Source organism: Spea bombifrons, chromosome 4 (assembly GCF_027358695.1).
Source record: "Spea bombifrons isolate aSpeBom1 chromosome 4, aSpeBom1.2.pri, whole genome shotgun sequence".
Taxonomy (NCBI): domain Eukaryota; kingdom Metazoa; phylum Chordata; class Amphibia; order Anura; family Pelobatidae; genus Spea; species Spea bombifrons.
The window spans coordinates 101,274,699-101,295,549 of NC_071090.1; the positions used below are offsets into that span (position 1 = coordinate 101,274,699).

Sequence of the window (20,851 nt, forward strand, 5' to 3'; positions counted from 1 at the left end):
TAGTGCTGCTAATCCAGGTGTACAAATAGAAAATGGCTTCAACGTTATGGAGCCCACCAAACCTTAGTCGTGTGACAACAGGGCACTCTTACCAAATGCATTTTCTTCACATTATGGCTGATCAAGGATTTTCTTCTGTGTCCTACCGACGCTCGTCTTAACTGCTTTCTCTATAATGTCCTTTCTCATTAATAACAATGACTTTTGCATCAGAACTTCTATTGGTGAAGTAGGGCTTTGTCTTGAAGATTTCAATGGGCTTCCTTAAGGTTGGACCAGGGAGGGAAGGAAGGGGCTGAATACAGTGCCGGACTGGCGATCATTGGGGGGTCCTGGCACTTAAAGACCAGTGGCGTAAGTTCAGCCACACTCTGTTTTATGCATGTGTGGCGTTGTTGGCCAGCGGCCCACCTGGCATTTGCATGGTGAGCCAGATGGCTAGTCCAGGTCTGGCTGCAGATCCCCACATGGGGAAGAGAAAGGTTGGGGATCTGGTCTCCACTGTGGCCGTTTCACATTTGGAGCGCCTTTTTTCAAATGACGAGGGGAAGCATAAAGGTACTTTGGGCTTCTAGGGGGGGGGGGATGTCTGTCCCTTTAAGGACAGATCCTCATACAGAGTAAGCGCCAACAATGTAATCAGCTCTCTAAACTGTGTTTCTTGTTGGTGTGAATTTCTTTCTTCCCCTCTAGAGAAAAGGAAACAAGGTATTGTCCTTTTGTGATTATTGAGCAAACTAGTCCTGGGAGTTACCGGGTGGTCCGGAGGTGTGAAGACTTTATTAACCCTATGAACTATGTGAAAGAGGAGCTCCTTTTTGATCATACAGCCCCATATAAAGTGCTCAGGGCACTGATAAAGAGCAACACAATGGGAGGATGACATGAAAGCTTCAGTAATCCCTTAATATAAGTGGATCGTCTATAAATTATAACAATATGTGAGACATTCGGATAGGTAGGTAAAAGTGACGGGATTGGGATACTTAAATCCTGCCGTTTAGAGAATACAGGGAATGAGTGGCAGAGAATATAAGTAAAAAAAAAATGAGCCCATTGTACAGCGCTGTGGAATATGACAGTGCTATATAAATTACTAAATACGATTTAATTTATCACAGTCACCGCTCATAGCATAACGAACATATGGAAATTCCCACGCCCGATAATATATTTGTTTAAGTTTGTTACATCAGCAAAAATCGAATCTAAATATCTAAATATATTCCTAATAGATTGTAAGCTTACAAGAACAGAATCCTCTTACCCTTCAGTGCCAAAATGTCTTAACATGTGTTATCATTATTGCCATTCCCATACATTTTCAATTTGAATGTCTTTGTTAAATATCTTCACTCTACACAATCTGCGGGCGCTATATAAATAAATATCACCGAAGAATGGAATCTTGACATAGAAAAGTGTATTCTATTGTGTTGCTCTAGAATGAATGAACAATTGAATGAAAGCATGAATGAGTGATCTCAAAGGGGCAGTAAAGCTATCTGCTTGTTTTCTAGCAAAGAGATAATCTTAGCTCTTAGCTGCAGACTGAAAAATATTTTTCTATAATTTTCTCAAACAAGTGGTGATTAATAATCAATTCATTCTTTTGAATAATTTTACCAGCATTTTTGTGAGATAAAGGGAGGATAAAGCGTCCAATAAGAGGCATTCTACTTGACAAGAGTGCCACCTACTGGTCAAATGGTGATATGAAACATCCTAGTAACTTTTGATTGAAAGGATTTAATTTCTTCCCCCAAAACTGACCACTTTAAAATATATTGGAGACCAATAACTGCATACATACTTTATGCCATTTGCAATTATTAAGAAATAAAATACATAAAAATTTTCGTTAATAGTCCAAAAACGCTAGTTTTGTTACTACTTTTTATGTTAAACCTTCAGTTCCACTAAGACAAAACATTAATTGTTTAAATCTGGTTTCTTGTGTCTCCTCGTCAGATCCGTTTTACTCGGATAAATTGACTTTTTGGTAATGATTTTAGCAATCTTTCTGGATGAGCCGAGTCATATCTATGAAGATTGTTTCTATCAGTCGGTTTAACATATATAAATATCGTTATCAGAGACTCATTTTTTCTTTGGATCATAGTAATCTTAGTATTATCACGTCATCTCAAATTTTATGTTATCCGAAAAGGAGGTAAGATTACCTAAGAATTCCTGTAAGGGTTCAAATGGGACCTCCCATATGCAAAGTATGTCGTCGATATATCTATACCATATTCTAACACGTTGATGGTATGCTGGAAGTTGGTATATATACTTCTCCTCAAACATGCCCATGAATAAAGGGCGAAAAATCCTATCTAAAAAGATAGATAATGGACTAAAAAGTCCACCCCTGCTACAATGGGCCTACCAGGAGGTCGGGTCAATGATTTATGCACTTTAGGTAAAATATAAAGAACAGGTGTCATAGGAAATTCTTTAATCAGGAAATCCTTTAAAGCCCCATCAATGACATAATCCTGCATTGTCCACAACATCAAATATTAACCTTTTAATCTTTGGAAGAGGCTCTGCATTAATTTCACAATAAGTGGCTTTTCAATTTCTTTAACATAATCAATCTGATTCATTACCGCAAGTGAACCTCTCTTATCAGCTGGCTTAAACACCGATTTATCATTGGATTCCAAATTTAGAAGAGCCTGTCTATCCAATTTGGAAATATTATATCTTTTTCTATTATGATGTTTACGTGACATAAGTGTATCAAGAAGACTTGTGCATTTGTCTTTGGGCGAACATGAAAAAGAACAAGAAGAATGCGTTTTCGAGTTCATTCCGAAGAAACGTATGATAGAATATAGTGGGGGTAAAACGTACACAAGACCAGTGGTCTCTGCCGGCCAAGTTAACTCCTGATGGGGAACCTACGAATTTCTGCTCCCGTTAACCCCTGCGATGCTGCGGAGATAACGGTAGCGGAAATCTGTAGGTTCACCGTCAGGGGTTAACTTGGCCGACAGAGACCACTGGTCTCCCTGCTATAACAGTTAAAGGTCTGTACAAGCGACTTTATTGGTTGTTCGTACGGTCTTTTAACTGTTGTAGCAGGGAGACCAGTGGTCTCTTCGGGACAGGAAAGGATTTTAAAAGTCTTTACGAGCGACCCTATGGGTCGCCACCGGGGGCTCGTCTGCCATCAACCAATGAAGTACAGGTGTACTTCATTGGTTGATGGCAGAGGAGGCCCCTGCAGGCAACCAATAGAGTTGCTGGTACGGACATTTAAACTCCTGTGCCAAAGCTGCTGCGTAGTCTGTACCGCGTTAACCCCATATTAACCCCTTCTAAAAAAAAAAACGGAATAAACAAAGAAAAAAGCACGAAGAACGCACGTGAATATTCGCCCGAATAGAAGACAGGAACGGGCGAATATTCGCGGAATACGAAGATTTTTTTTCTCCGAAGACACCACCGGCGCCCAAGTCTAGTATCAAGCTCCATCTCTACTAATATATTAACGCTTTAACTGGAGCATCATTTACCTGAGGCATAAATGTACTTTTATTTTTCAAATCATATTGTTGTAATTTAAATGCCACATTATCATGGCTAGTATCATTGGCCCGGTATGGAATCTTAGAAAAGAACACCTTAAGTTTAATATTTATTTAAACGAAATGTATCGATGTTCATCTGAAAAGGTTTAACATAATGAAAGACCTTTAGACAGTACCTTAAGGTCACGTTCCCCCAGTTCTGACAAATTAAGAACTAATGTCTCTGGTAACTCCTCGTTCTCACTGACGACTGTGGATAAGTCAGCTTGTTTCTTCTGGGCGCGTTGGTGTTTTCTGCCCCCCCCGTCTGATTTTCTTCTTCCCTAAAAAAGAAGACGCCGTCAAATTGGGGATTCCTCCGACATATCCACTGAGCCGGATGTGCTAGGTACAGCTTCCGGTTGTCTAGCGGATCGACGGGTGGACCTGGTTCCATCATCCGAGGTAGGGGAGATGTAAATCTTACATGGCGTTGATCATTATGCCGATTATATACCTGCCCACGATTATAATCATCCAGGTCCCACGTTTTTTCCCTTTAAAGTATCAACTTATTTCTGGTGTGGCCCTTATAAAAGGATTGACAGCCCACTTGCGCCCCCTGCTGGTATGTTTCAGCAGTGCAGCTACTAGCACTTCCCCAGGAGAATCAACCACAGCGGGGAAAATGTGTGTTTTGAGAGAAAACCTATTTACTATTTACCTACTTACCCTTTTACTTAACCCCTTAAGGACAATGGGCGGTCCCTAAACCCATTGAAAACAATGCCTTTTGAGCCCGTCATTAAGGGGTTAATAATACCTATGGTCATTCTAACTAGACAGAAACACTAAAACTGTAGCATCAAAATAGGTAATGCTGGTGTGACTGTATGTTGCTGAAAATATTGGTCAACAAAGTAATCGCTGCCTTTTCGGTGTAAAACTGGACCCTAGGGCACCCTTGTAAGTTAAGAAGATACCTAATCAGTTATGTCTTGATGTGTGTCAATCTTATTTAAGACGGAGGCATTCAGGTGTTTACCACCAGGCAGTAAGATAAGAAGTCAGGGTATTTGTGTTTATCTCTTTTTTATTTATATTGACATTCAGCATTTGGTCTGAAAAGGTAAAAACGAAACCCAGCGTGACACAATAAAAAATAGATACTTTCATGTTTTATTAAAATATAGATGGGAAACATAATCACTTTAAAGACAGCTAAACATTAAGGACTCTCTCCGTGTACACATGATTTATACAACTATTTAGCTCCAGAATAAAGGAATTATTAGTATAAAATCCAGAAATTAAAATAAAGCACAGAGAAAGAGATATTGAGTGACCCATCACGGCCACACTATACAGATCAGTTATTGAGGGTGGTGGACGGAGAGACCTCCGTATAAATACGTATTACTTTCTATGGATTTTTCTAACCGCTATTACTAGTTACTTATGCTTCCAAGATATTTCCCATAATGCATCTGACCCCCTCGTTGTGATTGGTTGCCCACTTGTAAAAAGTCTTAGTTAAGAAGGAGTCTCTTCTTCTTCATAGAGGTGTGAGAGCTTAACTAGCCCAATATAATAGCATAGGAAGGATTTTAGCCATTTCTTTTAAAGCAAATTAGCAGGATTGTGCCACTCGCCTAATGCTAAGACTTCGACTCTGTGTACAGTGCTTCACACTCATCATGCTAAGAACGACCGAAAAGCATCTTTTCCACCATGAAGGGTCCCCCGGTCTCCTAGGAACCACCCCAGGGAACCACCAGGGAGCAGAATGATTTCTGGGGCAGATAGGATTGATATTATCAATAAGAAAAAAACTTACCACTACAAAAAAAAGTTAACAATTAAAAAGTTTATTCATCTTCATTGTAAAGAAGAAAAAAAACAGTACATGTTACACCATAATAGTAACAAAGACTATGAATAAAGAGCTCTTTTGGAGATCGGTGGTCACAGATAAAAGACTCACCAATAATAAAAAAAATAAATACCAAATAAAAATCTCCACAGAACAAGGAAAATGTCGAAGAACGAAGAACGATTAGAGAATGATAAAGAACAGGGGCACGGAGTGGGAAGAAATAAAGTTGGTGAACATCGCCACTAATTATAAGGATCCTCGCAAAACTCTCTCCTTTAATGTCCACAGGGGGGCGATAGCGGTTTAGAGATCCCCAAGGTTTATTGGCATACTGAACCTGCAGGTAGATGCGACGTGAAGCTCACTGGACGGATGTTTATGGCTGGGTCTTGCTGTTCGTACAGGGACTGTGAGGTAGCACCTTAGGGTTCGTATGTCTTTTATTACAATACACGAGACACATGGGGTGAGGGCCATTCAAGGAGAGGTCCAACTGGCTTATGGAAGAGGAAGGTGCGAGTGGATTTGCCGCCGACATCCCAAAAGGTGCAAAAGTGCAGAGATCCCCACAATACACCCCGTAACAACGTCAAAGATTATCTGCTGGATGACACGTTAATTAGACAAGCCGTAGGAGACGGAAACCAACATAAAAGCAAATAAGATAGGAATCTTAGTGAACAAGTAGCTGCCTTGCGCTCAGAATCAGACAGGAAAGGTGTTAAGGTACGGGATTTCCACATGGGAGATGAATTTAGAATGTACATTGTACAGAAAGTGATTAAAAAAAAACAAAAAAATAGTTTCTGTGAATTTTGCATAACAAGGAGTTAGTGGTTTTTCACGCCACTTTTTTTTTTTTTTTTTTTACATTATACACATCTTGCGTAACAGAGGAAATACCTAATCCACTGAAACGTAGCTTCACAAAAAGTATACTAAGGCACCTTGGAGGTTAACCCACATCCTTAGCTATGTGACCTTTCTCATGTATCCCCCTTACATATAGAAAATGAAGCAGCACGCGGCAATCTCTAAAGACAGTTGGGTTAATCAGTTGTTGGGTTACCATCAGGAGCAACATATTACAAACATCCTTGCAATTTAACCTGAGCCAAGTCTCTCGAAGATGACCAGTAGTGATCATGAATGTTCTCTGAGATAATCTCTCTTCTGAGAATCCTTACTGTCCTGATTTGGACACCGAGGGCTCTCATGGAGAGGTTACCCGGAGGTAAAATGTCCTCCATCGTGTTCCGTTTCTGTACAGGCATCCACAGGTTGAGGTACGAAGGTGTCGGTGATCAGTCATCTGCAACTATAGAGAGTCCACGCAAGGCCGCCAGCTTGTCCTCGTTCTCCCTCTCACGTTCAATGTCCGTCAGCTGAACCTTGTCCACTTGCTGGGCCAAATCATCAAATACTCTGGACATCTGAGTGTAATAATCCACCTGCAATACGGAAGGCTACCGTGAGTGGAGCTGGCTACAAGGGGTGATAAGGCTCAGAAGCAGAGCGTAAAACCTCATCTTAAGGGGTAATGAGGGCCTGCCTATTAATCTTGAATAACATGTAAAGCCCTACCCAAATCAAGATATCTGATCACGAGCTACGGAGAAAGATTTTACAAAGTCCACACACCTGGGCTCGGATGAGTGACTGGAAGCTGGGTTTGAAGTAATCCACGCGGCTGTTGTAGAATTTCGGCATCTCGTCCAACAGCTGGCTGTTCTTCGCAGTGAAGTCTTCCCTCACCGGCTGTAACTCCTCCTGGGCCTGTGGGATAAGACAGGTAAGTGAACACGCAGCCCCATGCGTCAGACATTGCTTATCAACGTGCAGCATCTTTGCGGAGAGAAGTACGACACCACAAAATATTCCACCTATTGATTAAAAAATGGTTGCACATTTCCTATAAAGCTGTTGGACGTTCTATTCACTGAGGTTTAACAGACTTGAAACCCCTTGACTAAGATAACTCATCTTTCTGCAAACAGTCAAGCTGCCGTTGAGTTGGTGTCATGTTGGACTCCAGTTGAGTCGCCATGCACATCCCCCACACCGGCGCCATGCGTAATGTTTCATTTTGGAATATGCGGCGTGCTACTGTGCCTTCATGATGTAATCCCCACACAAGCGGCTAGTGAAATTTCACACATACCACACACACACCTAATTCGTCACATGATACTTGGGACAAAAAGTGAAGAAAGCAGACAAAAGAGATATGAAAAGGTTAAGTGCATGTTGTGGAAAGATAGTGATCTCAATGATAAGAAAACAACATGCAGTAGGTTAAGTAGACAATGAGAGGTTTCCCGCTCACCCCTTCTCACTTTTCATTACGATTATGATTACTATTATGCATGGTCTGGAAGGAGATTCAGCATCCGGAGGGGTCTAACGGAAGGCACAAAGTCATAGCGCAGATCTGTCTTCAGCTCCCCATCTATCTGTTCCTTGCTTCGGGTGCTAGGTTATGATGTCATAAAAAGGTACGGAAATCCCTAGGACTTCATGTAGTCGCATAAAAGAGCAGAGAGATCTGTGCCAATCCTTGGATGTGTTATCACAAGGGGTGCAGAGGGTATAAGAGGTCGCATCGCAAGCTCCTCTGCTTGTGGCACCTATTATCCCCCCCCCGGCACAGAAGCCCCGCTCTCTTCAAGCCACCCCTATCTCACCTGGTGCAGTTTTGCTATAGCTGCTCCTGTCCTTTCTTTCTCCTCATATTTTTCCACTTTTAGCTGCAGCCTCTTGTATTCCTGGAGCGCCTGTTCCCTGCGTTTCACCGCCATGTTCAGAGAGGGGAAGACACTGCTAAACCTGTGTCACAAAACATAGATCGCATAAGAAACAAATCACAAATATTTGCTAAAGCGTGAATAAACAGTCAACCCCAATAGGCTTCTCCTTCAAAAAGGGCCAAACTGGCTCTTTATTACGCATGTTTTTTTGGTGTTAGATCAGTAGGAAATATATACTCGTATAATCTGTGGGTGATTGTATTTTTATAGAATTACGTACACACATTTAACTCATCCATCCACAACTGGACAAAAGACATATTACGCACAATGGCAAACATGCACACATTCTCCGCGACCTTAGAACAACGCAACACGCATCGGGAAACGGCTCGAATTGTGTTACTGTGTGGGAGGCCGACACACCCCGTGAACATCCGGCGCCGGCTACAAGGAGGCTTTTATCCTGAGGGTTAAACAGGCACAGCCTGGGACAAAACTCAACACACATCATACATCACAAACAGCCCCTCCACAGACACACACACGCCTCACAAACAGCCCCTCTACAGACACACACACACACGCCTCACTAACAGCCCCTCTACAGATACACACACACGCCTCACAAACAGCCCCTCTACAGACACACACACACGCCTCACAAACAGCCCCTCTACAGACACACACGCCTCACAAACAGCCGCTCCACAGACACACACACCTCACAAACAGCCCCTTCACAGACACACACACATGCCTCACAAACAGCCCCTCTACAGACGCACACGCCTCACAAACAGCCCCTCCACAGACACACACACGCCTCACAAACAGCCCCTCTACAGACGCACACGCCTCACAAACAGCCCTTCCACAGACGCCCCACAAACAGCCGCTCCACAGACACACACCTCACAAACAGCCCCTCTACAGACACACACACCTCACAAACAGCCCCTCCACAGACACACACACACGCCTCACAAACAGCCCCTCTACAGACACACACACACACGCCTCACAAACAGCCCCTCTACAGACACACACGCCTCACAAACAGCCGCTCCACAGACACACACGCCTCACAAACAGCCCTTCCACAGACGCCCCACAAACAGCCGCTCCACAGACACACACCTCACAAACAGCCCCTCTACAGACACACACGCCTCACAAACAGCCCCTCTACAGACGCACACGCCTCACAAACAGCCCCTCCACAGACACACACGCCTCACAAACAGCCCCTCCACAGACACACACACCTCACAAACAGCCGCTCCACAGACACACGCCTCACAAACAGCCCCTCCGCAGACACACACACGCCTCACAAGCAGTCCTCCTGCCAGCTCCTCATCTATAGGCGTACATTTGTATCATGCATACAGGTGAAGAACACAAAGTGTCAGTAAACAAGCAACATTTGTCTCACCTCTTCAGAGGATCCATCACAGTCTTCTGGATCTGGTTCACCTGGGCAGGAGATGGATGGTTACGTTCAACATGCAAGCTACAAATATACATACCATGCACAAAATAAACAAATGCAGCACACTAAACTGTTTCTGTGTTGCTTAACTCATTGATTTTGACTATGAATGGTGGAGAATGGAGGAGACTGATAGATGAAGGGCAATAGCAAGTAAAAAAACACTGTCCATCTATAAGTATATCCAAAAACACATTGTGTGATACTGCTTAAAGAACACCCTCGCTGCCCGTTCTCCCAGAGGGTTGATTAAGTATGTATAGACCAGATCTCTAGGGACGTAACGATAGAGCTCAAGGTGTATGACGTTTCACAGAACCTGTGCACCCAGATGCTGAGGTACTCTCTTGGCTCCAGAAGGACCAGATTGATGTTTGAAGGACCCTGTCCTGACAAGTAGCATTTCAACATTAAGATGCGGTTGGCTTCGTATTCGAAACACAACAGCGAGGCTGTCATTTACACGCACATTATAACACAAGATGTGTTTCTATACTTCTGGATTTAAACATAGATCCAGCCTGACCTCTAACATGTGCTATTTAATTAGCATAACATGATCCTGGCAGCAACCATCGTGTCCCCCTCACACACCCTTTTACAGATGCGTAGGGATTTGTTTCTTTTACCTTCTCCTGGTTAAAGGCGTCCATGCGTTTCATCGCAGTGTCCAGCGCAGTCACCATTTCCAAGAAAGCTGCATCAGGCTCACACAAGGGATTCCCTAGCAGGTCCGAGGAGATTTTGACAGCTGACTTGGACATGGCTGGTGGGGGATAGAACAAAAGAAATAAAGACACCGGCGCTTGGGTTTGATTAGTATTATTACCCTTAAGATAGAAATTGGAGGGCATACCCAAATCTGCCTCTATACTTTTCTTCATGTCCTTTTGGAGCTTCTTCGTCTGCTCTTCTAGCCTGTGGACAGTTAATACAATAGTTTGGGAAAATAAGCCCGGATGGAGCGGAGACGAGCAGGTAAAGGGCACTGAGAGCAAATGCTGGATGTGGGGAGAGAGATGCAGACTACAAGAATACACTCTTATAATATACCTGTGTGGAATGGGACAGATTGCAGATTAAGAAGAAGACAACACATGTAACTTACTGCTGAAGTTTGCCGTATTCTCGTTCAAAGTCTCTTTCCATCTGCGGGCAAAACATTAATGTCACTGCCTATGTCTGAAAGGACTAGCAATGTAACCGTGCATCACATGCCTTCTAAAGTTAAAAGGCAAATAAAAAATGTCACATGATCTGCACATACATTCTATGGTTATTGCTTGTTTATAAAACGTTCTGTATTCTATGTTTATAGCTTGTTTATAAAACGGCATTTTGCCTCGCCCTGGGACGGTTCTTTCTAGCCAGTGTCCTGGACTGACGACCGCTTAGCACTGGCATCCACATGTCAAGTATGGAGCTAGGTTACAGGTCTATTCTCATTTATTTAAAGATTGGTATAAGTTCATTACTTACAGTTTTTGGAATAATCTGTTTTTTCGGACCTGCTTTAAAAGGGTTCCTGTAAGAGATAAAGAAATATGTCAATGAAAGAAAAAGAACGCATTATATTAACAGAGTTATGAATCTTATTCCCCGGTGGGGTTTACTTTGGCTGACGTACAGTTAAGTCGTTGAAGATATCGCCCTGATTTACTGATGCGCAATGCATGTTCGATGTATGTCTTGCGTCCGTGAAATATGGCTGCCCCAGCTTTCCTCACACATGCCATGTTGTAGCAGTGAGAAGGAGGGGGGCATCGCCAGTGGCCCCTGTATGAGTTCTGTAACATGCAGCCAGGCCGGGCACTTCCGATCACTTTATTCTTGGCTCTGTCTCCCACTCCTTCCGCGTATAGTCAGAACCCCTGTAATTATGGGCAGGTAATCATGGCCTGTGGCCTGGACTCCTTCCTGTTTATTGTCACGGCTCAGGAGGACCCAAAACCGCGTCATTCACACTACCGTGTTTCCAGTGTCAGTTTACCCCGGCCCAGAATGTGGACACGGACCCCTTCATTGCCAGAAGAACACCGCGCATGCCGCACACAGCCTGGGTAGGTATGGGGTGGCCCCCCAGCTGTTCATGATCACCACTTCTTATAATGGTATTCAAGGTAAAGAGGTTTCCAGGCTCTGGCTCTTAAACTCTTGTTACACCACAACTCCTATCAGCCGAAATCCTCGATGGGACTTGTAATCCATGAATATCAGTGGAAAAATGGTGTCCAGTCATGGTGCCATTAACCCCTAGTTAGCTGGTGACAAACATATAAATAATTCCTTTCCCATTAACCCTACTACTGCCAGGAGGCCGTCACGATTCACGAAACATCCCTTCCTGGTTGCAAATTATGTAGACCGGAATGTCAGAACACACACACGCTCACACGTACGCATACACACACACACACTCGCAGTCCAACTATTTACTACCAGAGCCTAGTGTTCTGTAGCATCTTACATTAATCTACATCAGACTGATTTCAATCACAATCGGAAGGGCTGAACGGAGCCTTGCTGGTGCTGTGAACGGTGAGAAGGGTACAAACAGATAAAAGACACAGGAAGGGGAAAAGAGAGCTTCGGGAGGAAAGCGAAAATTGGTGAGGGTGCCGGACACAGACTGAGGTCTGACCACTAATGAATAGTTATTTATCTCACCAAGTCTGAGCCTCAGACACTTTCCACTCGTCCGTGTGAGGAACACAAGCGGTCCGGAATAAGTTCGAGAAGCCAGCCTAGAGATGACTGCTGGCTCCTGGCTCCACAATGTGCGATAATCATATTAAAAGAAGCGAGGTTCCGTTGCTGCATTGTGATACGGTGGTCGAGTGAAGATTCCATGGACAAATGTTGCGTTAAGCGTTTTTAAAACAGACCAGTCACGTTCGGGGGCCCTTCATTTTAATACGATACGGTGCTTGCTGAAGTGAAGTCTCTGAGCTAGTGTGACACACTGAGTCAACGGTCGATGGTTTAAAGTTGGATTCAGTGGAGTCAGACATGGAGAGGAACAGCAGCAATTTCAGCCACACAAGTACAATAGCTTACAAACTGTCCGCAAGGACCAACAATGGTCCTCGTTTTATCAGAAGACATTAATGAAGGTGCCACAGGTCACTCCAAAGTAAACTATATTGCAAGGAGTCTATGAGATGGATTTAAAACTATATAAAAACTAATAAGCAAGGGCCCGAAATGTTGCAATTTAAGATATGAATTGTGTTGCCCATCAATCTTCTATCTCTGCCTTTTGTGAACAGGCTGTGAAGAATAAAACCCACACACGTTTTATGAAGGGCCGAAACATATTATTATTTATTGATTAATATAGAGCATTCATATTCCGCAGCACGGTACAATGGTTAAACAGGACATAACGTGTGGTGCATCAGAAACAAAAGGTGAGGAGGGCTCTGTTTAAAGGAGCTTACAATCTAGAAGGGGGGAAGTGAACGTCTTTGAGGTAGACCAATCACACGACCGTGTCCCAGTGTTCTCACTGTTTAACCAAAAGATACTACTGGATAAAAATAAAGCCTGATTGAAGTTTAGATGATGGGAGACGCCTGACAGCAGGACTGAGACTAGGAAAGGTGAGGCAAAGATAGGTGGGAGGAAGGGTGTGTGGTTAGTTGATATGCTTTGCTAAGGAACTGAGTCTTAAGAGGGAAGTCCCTGCATTTTATTTTTTAAAGTCCCTATTTTTTTCAGGCAGCTGTATATCAGCCATTCATATGAGTTCTAGCTCTGGAATTGTAGCCCAATCTACTTCACAAACACCCGGCTCCTTATCATACTGCCCTTGGTAAACTATGGAATGTATTAAAATAAAAGGGAAGGAGATGTAGGTAGGGGGACCACCATGGAGAGTTCTGTAGGTGAAAATCACGATTTCAAATTGAAGCCAATGAAGGGTTTGACAGAGGATGAGTAGAGAGATGAGTAAGGAAGATAAGCCTGGCAGCAGCATTCATAAAAACCTGGCAAGTTTCTCGTGCACAATGCACAGTACAATCAGGGAAATCTCACCGATATGCATTATGCAGGGTGAGTGTCATACCGCACAGTGAAGTCCATGGGCTGAAGCGGTAGCTCTACTAAAAATCCAATTTTTGTGAATAAACCCCCAAAAGATAGAATAGCACGTAGTATGAAAGTACACAATTTCATCAGAGCAGGAAAATTAAAAAGCTGCATCCATGAAGGGCTGGATTGTTTTCCTGCAGATCCTCGAGCACCAGTGAAAAGCTAGAAGACACATGGTCCTGAATGTTCCACCACAGAACACTGACAAACATGTGCTAGGGTACCCTGTGGTATCTTTGGGCAAGGTCAGAGGTCACCTGCGCTTCTAAATCCGAAGTCCTCAGTCACCCTCACCAAACTTTATTTACCCAAACGGGATGTGCCAGAGCCTTGGCACCGGCGGCTTTCTGGCAGCAGAGGATAATTAAAAAGAAAAAATAATTATATTTAAAAAGGAAAAAAAAAAGAAAAACACATGAGATGCACATGGCAACCATCTCCCCGGCAGCCAATAGGATGGCAGCAGTGGCTGGACTGGTTTTTGGAGGCTGGCTGTGCCTTTGGTATATTTAGAAGGCCTGACTCACAGCTTGTTTACAGTACAGATCTCCAGATGGACTCGTGGAAAGCACAATCTACCACAGAGAAAATATACCGATATATATCACTGCTTTTAACAGATCCCAAAAGAACGCTTGGTTAACCCGCTCCTTCCCTGACTGGGAAGAGATAGCGAAGATGGTGAGATGCTAGCCATTCAAGCCAGTTCATGAGGCCAGCACCTACTGGACAGGAAAATACAGTTCTATTTCAATGTTAGGAGTTATATACCTGTATGTATGTATGTATGTGTGTGTGTATGTGTGTATATATATATATATATATATATATATATATATATATATATACAATATTACAGACGAAGAATAATCAATGTTTTAGTCTGTACACACACACACACACATATTTATATATATATATATATATATAAAGTCAAACTGATCCAGTTGCTCTTTGGAGCGTCCTTCTTCACTTCCCGTGATAGATGCATAGAGGTAGACTTAGTCACCGAATGCTATTAATTTGTGTTGTGTTACATGGACATAGTAGTCAGGCAGCTGCTAACTACTAGAAGTGTTGATTTTATATAACACAGAGAGGACAACGAACTTATTTTCTGTAAAAGTACAAAGCATACACACTATTTGGCCCCCTTCTATACAAATTTCCAGTATTTTCAATAGGAACAAAACTACAGGTGTTACAGGGGAGCTGCGACAGCACAACATCTACACTGCATTCCCTACAACCGCTGTCAGTGCTGCCGAGACGCTGGTGATCGGTGCTCGGGTGACACACGGCTCAACCGGGGGGCTTCCTCATGCCTTTCATTCAGGAGGGCCTTATGCTCACGGCGTGCATGGTTAAAGTATCCCACGATATTGACGTTTACCACCGATGCTGGAGGGCTATTCCACTTCTCTACCATAACTGAATAAAGGCTTGTTCCTCGACACCTAAGCCTCAGACCCGCTAACGTTACACTACGGTTGGTTTTCTCCTGTGCTTTAACCTCTTGATGTATTTGCTTTAATCTCTTGATGTATTTGGATGTTCCCATGGAGTCAGTGGTTTGCATCACCAGGAACAGGCAAATGAGGTGGAGCAGCTCTATGAATCCTCGCAGGGAAAGGCCGTGCAAACTCATAATTCCACTCATAAAGCATACTTTTTATAGCTAGGGGAAAGCACCGGCCAGCATAGCGGGGTTAGCGCCGCTCCTCCGGGCTGTTAGCGGAAATGCGGTGAGCTTCTGTTTATGTTACTAGAGGAACTGCCATCACTAATCTGTGACTCGGCGTGGATCTAATAACGTCTGAAGGTCTGTTATCAGGCTACTGCTTGCGACACGTTCCGTAGTCCGAGGAGACTTACAGCGAATATTCTAGTAAGTTTTTTTCTTATTGCGTAGGCTTGCTACAAAATCCCCATTAATAAGAGAAGAAGAGAAAGTGACTGAGCCGGAAGGAACATTCACAGGGACGTAGCCCCCTACTTCCAATACTAGAGAATGGGTCACAGAAATGCAGGGGATTGCTGGGAAGCTCGTAATTTAGATCACTAAGTGAAGCCTTTTTAGTGTGCATTTACTTGCAATTCCACACACAGCCAGCAGGGTGCCTAGAAGAACAAGGACATGAAATTACATGATGACTGGATCCTTTCTCTGCTGCTTTAATGTGGTCCCTTTCATGTCTTGTACAGAATTGGATAATGTACACTGTGCCTAGCCAACTAAATGTGTTTTATTACTGGATCTGCCCCTGGGCTGCATACTGTCACCCCCCCCCCCCCAGGGAAACGTACCTAGAAATCAGGTCTGTCCAGTTTTAGCCCTCCGGAGAGACAGACAGGTTTTCAGTTCAATGATATGATTAATCATTTAAGATCAAGTAATAGGGAAGAGTCAAAAAGCTTTCAAGAGCTCAGAGGTCCCTTCTTCAAAGACTCTACTTTTACATTTTCTTAGTATGTAGAGGTTAAGAAACCAAAGAGGGATATTCCGATGCACCTCTACTGAGATTACGGCGATGCCGCCAAATAAAATTAGCATTAGTAAGGAAAAATACTAATCAGAAAGACCTAAAAATGTGCAAAATGTAAAACTACATTGAAAAATGTATAGTTTTATGAAATCTGCCATCTTTAATGACTTGATGTTTTTTTTTGTTTTTTATTTGCTAAAAACGTTACTGCATAATAGCAATGCCCATGTAGGTAGATACTCTGTGTCATCATATGATGTGGCCTGATCCCCATGAATGTAGGTAGATCGCTTGCATCATATTCCTGAGAACACTTGCAGGGTGAATCAGGCAACTGATGATAAAGATAGGAAACATTTCAGAGAGATTTTGTTTTCTGAGCTTCTTTGGCTGCTTCTGATATTTTTCTCTTCGCGTTGGAGAACGGCCAGCTATCCAAGAATGGGCTGTGCGGAGAAGACTGCCGCACGATTGCGTAACCCCTGCAATGCCAAGCAACACAAGTGTATCGCTAAGCAAAGTTGGCGTTTCAGGTATCGCTCCAGCTGAAACAGCACTCCATGTACACCTTATAAAAGGTTAAGCCCCCCCGGAGCTGAGTAAAAGGCCCACTATACAGAGCAGAATCCAGACAGGACTATTAAAAGGCAATTCATCTGCTCCGTAGTATTCGCTGATGCCCCAAGTTGGAGTGCTTCACCAGTTACTTAGTATCCATGATCTGTGTTGAGTTGGAGTTCCCATCAACTTTAATGGGAATTTGTCACATGAGCTCAGGGGAACTTGTAGCTCCCAGTGGAGGGCTGCAAAGGGGGGCAAAGGAGCAAATGCCCCCCAGGCTGCTCCTATCTAAAGTTTGGGCAACTATCTGACGCTTTTTGTTTGTCATGCTTTACTCCCTAATCCATGTGTAGCCACCATGGTGTCTAAAGTAAAAAAAAAAAAAAAAAAAAAAAACAGCTAGAGCATTACATTTTATCTTATTTTGCAGGTTTTTTTTACATATTTCCGGACAGGACTGGATAGTCCGCTTTGAGCGCAGCGTCTGCACAATGTTTTCTGGGCTGCCTTATTCCCAGTTAGTTGGCGGGACTTGCCCCTTGGGCTGAATATCTCGCTCCCCTGGCAGTAGCCAACACAAGCAAGAACCCCCTGATGGAAAGATAACTGCAACAGACACTACATACTGCACCAGTGAACGGGCTGTTTGCCTCCCTCTGATGCACAGCGACACCGGGAGATCAGCCCCTCTTATCGTCCTTTCAATAATCCAGTAACACAAAACCACTAGACAACCATTAACAAAACCCTTCTAACCTCAGGCCAACCCATCTCTTAGTGGATAGACGCCTGGGCCATATCAATAAACACAGCATGAAACCTAACGGATAAAACATAACTGCGTGTTAAGCAAATAAGATTAGGAGATCTGTCATGGACACATAAAACAGAGAAAAACATACAACGATTTTCTCTATTATATGACAACAACCTATCAACGCCTGCTTTTGCATCATGTGACAATATTTTTGGGCATTCGACGGTACTGGGAGTTATGTTTGTAATGTTGTATTTAGTCGAAATCATTGGTATTGGTGGAAGAGGACCATTAAAGACAAATTATAAGAAAAAAATATGATTTTATAAACATCAATTAATACTAACCAGTGAGATCTACAATATTTTATTAAAAAATGATAGGATTTCTATAAAATGTGTACTGATTGTTTCACTTGGATAATGAACTGACACAATTAATCCCCTGGCATGTTCATATAAAGTATAATATTATTATTAATAATAATTCCACCACTGCACAGAATTTGAAGGATCTTAATAAAATAAAAGAGAACCGGATCACGAAAAGCCTATGGCAATGAATGTGCACCCAAAACGAATAAATTACAACAGTTCGATTAACGTTTCAAAACTGCGATTCTGTCATTTCAATAAAAAAACATCAACATTTCAGAGTGGAAAACACTAAGTTTTAAAAAGAAAATGTAATATTATTTAGATCAGATCATTTTACATTGTAACATATTGTTACGTGGTTATTTGATGAAGTTTAGGTTCAAAACAACGATGCTAAAACACAAATTATCTTTGGAGACAGGTATACGTTTCCCACTAGAAACAACCTGACTACTCAAATGTATATATATATATATATATATATATATATATATATATATATATATATATATATATATATATACATATACATATATATATATACATATACATACATACTGTATATTCTATACAATATTTATATATATATATATATATATATATATATATATATATATATAGCTATATATATATATATAAGGTATACTATTATACTAAGTCCAGTGTTCGCCTTCCTGTTTACATTTTAGATGTGTAAGCACTGACTATGAGTGACGTATATTCAGCCTCTCACAAGTTTGGCCAAAGCATAAACATCTGTAAACATGAACTTAAACATCGCTATTTATCATAAAACGAACACAGATGTGAACTTTATTAGCGCATTCCTCACCAGTTCATCTTTGCCAGAGTCCCGGGTACGGCAGCTATCGAGAATTTCCCTTCGTTGATGTCCCTTTCCACTCACTTCCGGGTTCCTCGAGACAGCCAAGTCGAACGGAAGTTACACCTTCTCACCGGCATCCAATGGAAGGCGAGGAAGGGAGCTATGTGCGTTTCCATAGTAACCGCATTCGGCACCTAGTGAGCACGCGTTTGCATACGCTGAGTGAAAAGCACAATAAGTCGCATAGTGATATAATGTCTGCTTGTTTGTTGTTGTTTGCCGATAATTACTATTCTGTTTAATGCAGTTTGATTATGAAAGCTTTGTGCAGCAGGAATCTTTTTCATATTAACAATCCAATTTACTCACAATGAGCCTTTTAATTTAAGGGGACTGTTTTGGGGCGCAGGCAGGCTGCTTCAGGGGCAGAGGTGGCACAGACAGGCAGCTTCAGGGGCAGAGGTGGCACAGGCAGGCTGCTCCAGGGGCAGAGGTGGCACAGGCAGGCTGCTTCGGGGGCAGCGGTGGCACAGGCAGGCTGTTGTGGGGGCAATGTTTACGTCTGGCTGAATGTATAATCATAGGGGTTATGCTGCACTACAGTCAATGTCTGGCTCAGTGTATAGTAGTGGAAAATATGCTGTACCATATCTGTTCAGTAAATGTTATTGATTTAAACTTATTTTATTATTATTTATTGTTTTATATAGTGCCATCAAATTCCGTAGCGCTGTACAATGGGTGGACAGGATACAACAAGTTGTTTTTAACATAACAATTTGACTTACAGAGACAACAGGTGACGAGGGCCCTGCTCAATGAGCTTACAGTCTTCATTTTTTTTCGAGTTAATTTATTTTTCCAGGTGTAATTGTGAAATATTTATTTGGGGGGGGGGGTGCCACATAGAGGATCTGCCCCGGGTGCCAGATACTCTAGGTACCCCCTGCATATAATAGCTTTGTTGTCCCTTTAAATTTTAGCAGTGCTCCCCTTTTAAATGCATGGGATATTCTGCAGACCACCCCATATATGTATTGCCCCTATCCCCTCCGCGGCTATTTTATGTGCACGTGATATACTTACCTCCCAACACAGAGGGGAAACTTATACAATGAGGGCACACTATACAGTGTCAAGAATCTAGTTCTGGGGCAATGATGGTGAATGTTTTTGGGCCTGAGTGCCCAATTTTCTGTATGGGACCAACTTGCAGACCTCAAAGTGCCAACACTGCATGTTGGTGGTTACCCCTGGTGTAGAGCAGTGTTGCAGAGAAAACGTAACACACACGGTCATATACTAACACTCATGCACACACACCCCTTTGTACATCATTATATACTGTATATATATATAATTCTGTTGGGGCATAAATGCAGGCGTTTGAATAATAATCTGCATTATGTTCAACCCAGTGGCAGCAGCACATGGGTTACACCCGAGAAGCCACCAAACACCTTGCACCCATCCTGTATATAATGTATATAGATGGGACTTATGTGCCTTTTTCTCCTCATCTCTGGTCTTTCTGATTATTTCCCCCTTCTCTCTATCTCTCCCCTTTCTCTCTCCTCATTATCTCTCCCCTATATCTTGTTCTTCATCTTTACAGTTCCTACTATCTCCCCTCTTTCTTACCATCTATTTCTCCTTTTTTACCCATATCTTGCCCCTTTTTTCATTCCTGTGGTAGGAGAGCAAGGTATGTCTCTACAAGAAGATGTGTCTTCTTTCAGAGGGATCTTGTTAAAATGTAGAATGAGTGAATATGTTACAGATGGGATTCAACATAGATACCTGTAAATGTAATGTTATATATTTTTAGAAAGACAGAATTTTCTAAAATGGAGAGATATTTAGGCGAGTTTTTGATCGTCTGGACATCTTTAGATGCAATCCAGGAGAAAAGTCACTATTTAAGAGATGTTCTGCTAGAGGCAGCAGAACATTGCATTAAACTTGTTAGTAAGAATAAAAGGAAAAGGAAACCACTGTGGTCTCCGCAGACGTGGCAAATATACTGAATTAGAAGAAGCGAGCTTTCAAGAACTATAAGCAGACTCAAAATGAGGAAGATGAGAGCAAATCTAAAGCTAAGCTTAGGAAG

At 42.5% G+C, this 20,851-nt stretch overlaps 1 protein-coding gene across 1 annotated transcript; it reads right to left on the bottom strand.

Moving 5' to 3' along the window:
- Positions 1-6,280: 6,280 nt before the first annotated feature.
- On the bottom strand, positions 6,281-18,849 carry BIN3 (bridging integrator 3). Its single transcript, XM_053463081.1, has 9 exons — positions 18,748-18,849; positions 11,119-11,164; positions 10,748-10,788; positions 10,496-10,557; positions 10,269-10,405; positions 9,583-9,623; positions 8,082-8,223; positions 7,039-7,173; positions 6,281-6,848 (listed from the first exon to the last, which is right to left on the bottom strand). Exons 1-9 carry the CDS (start codon positions 18,753-18,755, stop codon positions 6,702-6,704), a joined length of 759 nt encoding a protein of 252 aa, XP_053319056.1. The 5' UTR covers positions 18,756-18,849; the 3' UTR covers positions 6,281-6,701.
- Positions 18,850-20,851: the final 2,002 nt, after the last annotated feature.

Excerpts from the sequence above, each read along its gene's own strand:
- BIN3 (XM_053463081.1), bottom strand. Across the intron at positions 10,558-10,747 it reads GAATACGGCAAACTTCAGCA|GCTAGAAGAGCAGACGAAGA; the intron begins GTAAGTTACATG and ends AACTGTCCACAG. Across the intron at positions 7,174-8,081 it reads CTATAGCAAAACTGCACCAG|GCCCAGGAGGAGTTACAGCC; the intron begins GTGAGATAGGGG and ends CTTATCCCACAG.